Here is a 6,000-nt window from a genome sequence, read left to right as displayed (position 1 = left end):
AATGACATCAATCATCAGTACACCAAAGTCCATAGTATTTAATGGCAATGATAATAACTTTTCAAATCTGGGGACTAATCACAAAAAACTATTGAGAATCTTTTTCTTAAACAATTGACAATAATCTATTCAAGATTTTCAAGTGATCCAGTTCGAGTATACATATATGTGTTCTACCAAAAAAAGAGAATACAGATATGTGCATTCACACGTGTCCAGAATCATCATTACTGATAACATGCTATGCAACAACCATGTGAATAAAATTAATGTCCAATTATGTCCCTAATTGCAAATAATTTAAAGTTTAAACCTTAGAACAATCAAACGCCCAATATTATTATGCAAAGTAATTGTTATATAATTATCAAAATTGGGTCTGATGGACACACCAAATCCAACACTTGGATCATGTACCAAAAAAAGAATTTTTTTTTTTTTAATCTAGAATAACTGTAAGGGGGGATAAAGAGGTGGTGAAAAAATGTACCATCTACAAAAATGATGAAAATATGGCAGTGTTTAATTTGCAACTAAAATAATTGCATATTTAACACAAATTAAATATAACCTAATATTTGCAAGGCTCCAGTCATCTTCCAAAGCCCAAAGACTAAGACATTTCAAAAATTTTACCTTCTCTAACAAGAGTCAATCACAACTTTTTCATCTTCATTGTCTTTTCCACCCCATTTTCGCACGCGTTCTGATGCTTGATCAGCCTGCAATTTAAATTTCAAATTGTTCAAAAATAGTGAGTCCATAACTCAATGAATCTGTGCTCAAGAAGTCCTGACCTAAAAGATTGCCTAAACCATAAATCAGCATGCCCATGACTCCAACCATCTATTACACACACAAGGTTATGAAGTTTTTTAAGGACACGGTCTCTTAGATCTCTTCCATTGGGTGTCATGACTCAATCCTCTATACACATGACCTTGTGGAAGGTTATTGTAGCCCCAAATGAAGATAATTACATTAGAATGTGAAGTAGGAGAATAACATTTATTGGGAATGATTGGTCAACCTTAATTTTTTATTTTATTTTTCCATGTTTCAAAGGAGATCCTTGCCCCATGTAATTTGAAATGACTAAGTGTCAGGAGTTATAGAGTTTTAGTTCCACATCAATTTGTTCAAGGGAGTTATAGAGTTATAGTTCCACTTCAATTTGTTCAAGTCTTATGTTCATTAATATACTTGAGGAACTCTTTGCACCTAAAGCCTTAAGGTTTGATCAAACACTAACATGGTATCAGAGTTCATGATTCATTGGTTCTTTCCATGCGTACAGTGGTGTCTTATTCTACCTACACGTGAGGGGCGGGGGCTACGTGTTGGGTATTATAGAGTTATAGTCTCACATCAGTTTGTTTAGGTCATTGGTAACTTCATATACTTGAAGAGTTCTTTCCATCTAATGCCTTAAGGTTTTGGATTGAACCCTCCAACACAAAATTTCCACATCAGAAGTGAATCCAAATTGATGGGATTATAAGCAGCTCACTTCATAGTTAATCAATCATTCATATGGTACCATTGACGTGAAGCTAGTTTTCTAAAAGAAATTAATGCATATCAACTAGTATTTACCTCATGCTTCCAGTTGGTTTTCCAAACGATGAACAGTAGGATCAATGTCTGCAGTGCAGTTCCACAAAGCATGCCAGACCAAATTCCCTAGAGCAGTAAGACCCATTAGTATAGATGTTCAATTGCCTTCACCACTCCACTATGCAGTCCTTTGATCACCAATTTCAGTACCAGAAAATTTATTTACAAAAACTATGAGAGACAAAGAGATTGGTTAGCAGGTTACCTCCACTCCCATATTCAATTTATAGCCCATAAGGAACCCCAGAGGAAGCCCAAATATATAATAACAACCCAGGTTAATATAAGCAACCAATGCTTGCCACCCACCTCCAATAGCAACACCTGCAAGAAAATTCAAACAAATGTAACTCAGAACTTAATTTATAGATGCATTTTTTGTAACAGAAAAGAATTTATACCAAACAGATGATGCATTATCCATGATTGGTAATCACAAGTAAAAATTCAAAAAATAGAACAATGGGATATGAGGTTTTAGGAAAAACCCTTAATAATGAGAGGAAACCAATACCCAATTAATATATTCTTACTAAAGTAATTGGGAATATCAGAGGCATTGTTGACTCATGAAGAAACAATTCCTCTGTATATCCGGCTTCAAACCAGTAAAGGGTACTATTCATATCTTCTAAGCACCTTGAAACAGTTTGTATACAATAATTAATTTTAAGATTTCTCTTTAATTAAGCTACTCAAAAGGTAACTCACCTGAGATGACCGGCTGGATACTGTTAAGTACCATAGTTACCCCAAGGAGGTAAGCAAGGCGAGAGACAGCTTGCTGCAGCTCCTTACTGCTAGTAAAAATGACAGCAAAATAGTCTTTGGTAATCAAGATAAGGACCATGAAGAATAGCCCAATGAGAAATGATTGAGCAACTGTAACAAAGACACAATATTTGGCAGCTCTAGGGTGTCCTGATCCAAGTTCATTTGAAACTCGAACACTGAAAGAGGAAGAAGAATTAGAACTCATTGAGAGATGTAGAACAATCACCTGAAAAACAGAAAGAACTAATCCATGGTACCTCACTATGAAAAATTAATAGGCCAACAAAACAAAACCATATACCACCTTCAAACACTTTACACCAACATCATCAGTATGTCTCCACAATCAATATAAGATACATGATTCCATTAAACCCTTCCCCTTCCCCTTCCCTTTCCCCTTCCCCTCCCCCTCCTAAACAGGAGTAACAAAACCCATCAAACTTAGGTGTTGTGGTATATGTACTAATCTCTTTTACCTTATAGCAGCATTGATTCCAAGAAACAGCATTGCTTCCCAACCATTGAGATTCATACTGAAATAGATATAAACAAGAAGAGAAGTCATAGTTAGACAAGAATTTTTTTCTATTAAGTCGAATCAAAAAGAAAATTTTGACAGGAGCACATTGTCGTCCATTCTGGAGCTACAGTAGGCCCTCTTTTATAGCTAATGGTAGGTATAAGTCCTTCTAGGCGCCACTATGCCTAGTTAAGCATAAAGTTTCACTATTTACCACTTGGCAATACATGGGTTATTCCATGTAATAGAGGACCCTAAATACATCTCAATGGCCAAAGTTTAGTCTTTTTTTTTTTTTTTTTTTTTGCTGCTAACGACAGGTATCCAGGCGTTTAGCCTGACTAGTCCCGCGGGCCCATGCTGACCCACAAATGCATGGACCGGGTCATACCGGGGTTGAATGAGAACCATTCAACTTTCACTGAAAGCAGTGAAGAGCACTAAACACCCCCGTGTGTGGCCCTAGGTGTGCCTAGTGGGAGTCGAACTTAGGATGTCCAAGTTTACGGGTCGTGCCAAATTTTAGTCCAAAGTAAGCATGGAAAGTTGCAGATACCATGATTCAAAGTTTTAATATAATTACCAAAATGCCATCAAATGGAGATGAATAAAAATACAAAATGACATCTTTTGTAATTTTAGCGACTTCCTCCACTCATTTAGGCTCTAATTGTACCAATGAGATGCTTGTCTGGTCCTCTATCACATAGAGTAACCCATATACTATCATGTGGAAAATAGTGTTATAGTTGACGGAAAAGAAAAACCCAATAAGTATACATTAGTTGTTAGCTTACCAGACAGAGATGGAAGCAACAGCTATGACTGCATCACCAAGGTGGCCGGTGAGGACAACTAGAGTCATAAAGTACCACACCTCAAGGCAAAGCATGACGGCAGAGGCCAAGGAGAGCCTAACGAAAGCCCAAATCTCATGGAAGGCCAACCAAGATAGGCCCTTCCACCCATCCTTGCACCAAACCACCACATAAACCAACTGAGCAATAGGACTCATCCAGCCCGTAATGTTGTAGGCCGCGGCTGCACCAGAGGTAGACATACCAAGGACGTAGATGAAAAGCCAGAGCAAGAACACGTGTATGAGAAGGGTGACGAAGCTAATCCAAGCGAGCACCCAAACCTTGCTTTGGGCCATAAGGAACTTTTGGATCGGGAAATTGATGGCTAGTGCGAACAGCTGAGGAATGATTTGGATAGTGAACTTGCCGGCGAGAACAGCTATATCGTGTTCCTGGCCGAGGAGCTCTAGGATAGGGGTGGCAAAGATGTAAATTGGGAGAAGGAAGACACTAGAGACTATAAGGATTATCCACGAGCGTTGCATGTAAATGCCAAGCATGAAGATCTGCCCAGCACCAAAGGCTTGACCACATAGCGTCTCTAGTGCGCTCGCCATACCAAGCTGCCATTTATAACTCAAAGAGAAATTAGTTGAATGGAAAAACAGAGAAGAAGATATTGATTCATTTACCCTTTTAAGTGTACAGTTCCATTCATTTTAATACTAAAAAAAGAAGAGAGATGCATGGAGCACCAATAGAGATGAGATTTTCACATTTCGAAGTGCGATCATTTTGCTCCTTTTGTGTTTGTGTGCGGCCACGTTGCCAAGAAACTTTTTAGTGTGTAACTATAGTAATAGTTCTACCCAAAAAAAAAAAAAAAAATAAGGATGTTAGATTTTCACTTAAAAGTCCGAATTATTAGTTGGAAGGTCCAATTGGTACATGAAGGATTTATACCTAGATTAAATATTGCATCAAATTGCTTTTTCGAATAGGGTAGGAGGCAAATAAAATAAAAAAAAGGTGTCAAATTTTGAATAAACCTATAAAACTATCATTAAAAAAAAACATTATAATAATAATTTTTGTAAAAATAAGGATAGTAGATTTTAATTTAAAAGCTCGAATTATTAGTTGAAAAGTCTATTAATACATGAAGAATTTATACTTAAATTAAATATTATATTAAATTATTTTAAAAAAATAATAAGAGGCAATTAAAAAATGATGTCAAGTTTTAAATACATCTATTAAAATGTTATTCATAAATTCTTTGATAAAAAAATAAAAAATTGATCATACATCCAGGTGCATTTGCACAACTGAGATAGGTGCCAGAGACTGTGGAGTCCACATGCAATTAGTGAGAGAGGGCGTGTTTAAGATCTGCACACTCGCATCTTTGTAATGTTTCGCCCTCTATTAATGTTTTTTTGTGCAACTACGCACGCATACAAGACCATACTCCCCCATAGGAATGCTTCCCATACTTTTTTTTAATGCTCCCGCAAAGTAGAAAAGCTCGTGTTGTGTTGCAGAACACGACCTTATTGTGCAAAAAGTTTTGGAGCACTGTCCGTACGCACATGTAAGCGGAGCTGAGATCTGAGAAGGGAAAAACCAGGAGAGAGAGAGAGAGAGAGAGAGAGAGAGATGGGTTACTTACCAAGAAGCCGATGGAGAAGATAGAGATGACAGACAAGGCAATGGCGACGGCGGAAAGCTCGATATTACCAATGTGACCAACGAAGATCTGCGTGAAAGAGTTTTTCCCATAGAGGCAGAAAGTGTTGAAAATGATGGGACCAGCGATGATCCAAAGCTTCATAGACTCTTTCCAAAACATAGATTTGACATCGGCAAAGCTTTTCACCGGAAGGTAATCACCATTCCCCGATTCGACTACCGTCGATGGTGCAGGATGAAGAAGCTCGGAGGTTTCGATGTAGCCGCCGCCGCAGCCGCCGTCAATCAACGGTTCCTCCATCTCCGTCAATCTACTGCTCCTCGACCAGACGACGATGATTTTCTGCTCCGGCCGATCTGTTGGTTCTTCTTCTTCCCTCCCCTTATCATTGTTTCATTAGTTGATTCGTCACAGTATTCATCACACCTCTTGTCTTCTTTCAATTTTGTCAAAGACGAAATTTCCGCTGATTGATATGTTCCCCCACTTTTGGGTTATTTATTTCTCTCGTGTTCTTTGTCGTCTGCCACGTGGCACTATAGTAATAGGTGAGACTAGGCGTGTGAGTCTTTTCAACTTATTCCCCCAGCTTT

General features: G+C 38.0%; 1 protein-coding gene across 1 annotated transcript; it reads right to left on the bottom strand.

Annotated features, from left to right (window-relative positions):
• Nucleotides 1-299: 299 nt before the first annotated feature.
• On the bottom strand, nucleotides 300-5,927 carry LOC122060220 (protein DETOXIFICATION 35-like). Its single transcript, XM_042623412.1, has 7 exons — nucleotides 5,387-5,927; nucleotides 3,712-4,337; nucleotides 2,871-2,927; nucleotides 2,329-2,567; nucleotides 1,823-1,941; nucleotides 1,597-1,683; nucleotides 300-722 (listed from the first exon to the last, which is right to left on the bottom strand). The coding sequence occupies exons 1-7, from the start codon at nucleotides 5,705-5,707 to the stop codon at nucleotides 642-644; spliced, it is 1,530 nt and encodes a 509-aa protein (XP_042479346.1). The 5' UTR covers nucleotides 5,708-5,927; the 3' UTR covers nucleotides 300-641.
• Between the last annotated feature and the right edge of the window lie 73 nt (nucleotides 5,928-6,000).

Source organism: Macadamia integrifolia, chromosome 13 (genome assembly GCF_013358625.1).
Source record: "Macadamia integrifolia cultivar HAES 741 chromosome 13, SCU_Mint_v3, whole genome shotgun sequence".
NCBI classification, from domain to species: Eukaryota; Viridiplantae; Streptophyta; class Magnoliopsida; order Proteales; family Proteaceae; genus Macadamia; species Macadamia integrifolia.
The sequence above is the reverse complement of the archived record's forward strand: the minus strand, read 5'-3'. Positions and strand labels throughout refer to the sequence as shown.

What these genes read in the sequence shown, in the direction of transcription:
- LOC122060220 (XM_042623412.1), bottom strand. Translation starts at nt 5,707, where the DNA reads ATGGAGGAACCGTTGATTGACGGCGGCTGCGGCGGCGGCTACATCGAA. An exon ending in TCTTCTCCATCGGCTTCTTG is followed by an intron (nt 4,338 to 5,386) that starts GTAAGTAACCCA and finishes TATAAATGGCAG; the next exon opens with CTTGGTATGGCGAGCGCACT. An exon ending in TATCCAGCCGGTCATCTCAG is followed by an intron (nt 1,942 to 2,328) that starts GTGAGTTACCTT and finishes ATTTTCTTGCAG; the next exon opens with GTGTTGCTATTGGAGGTGGG.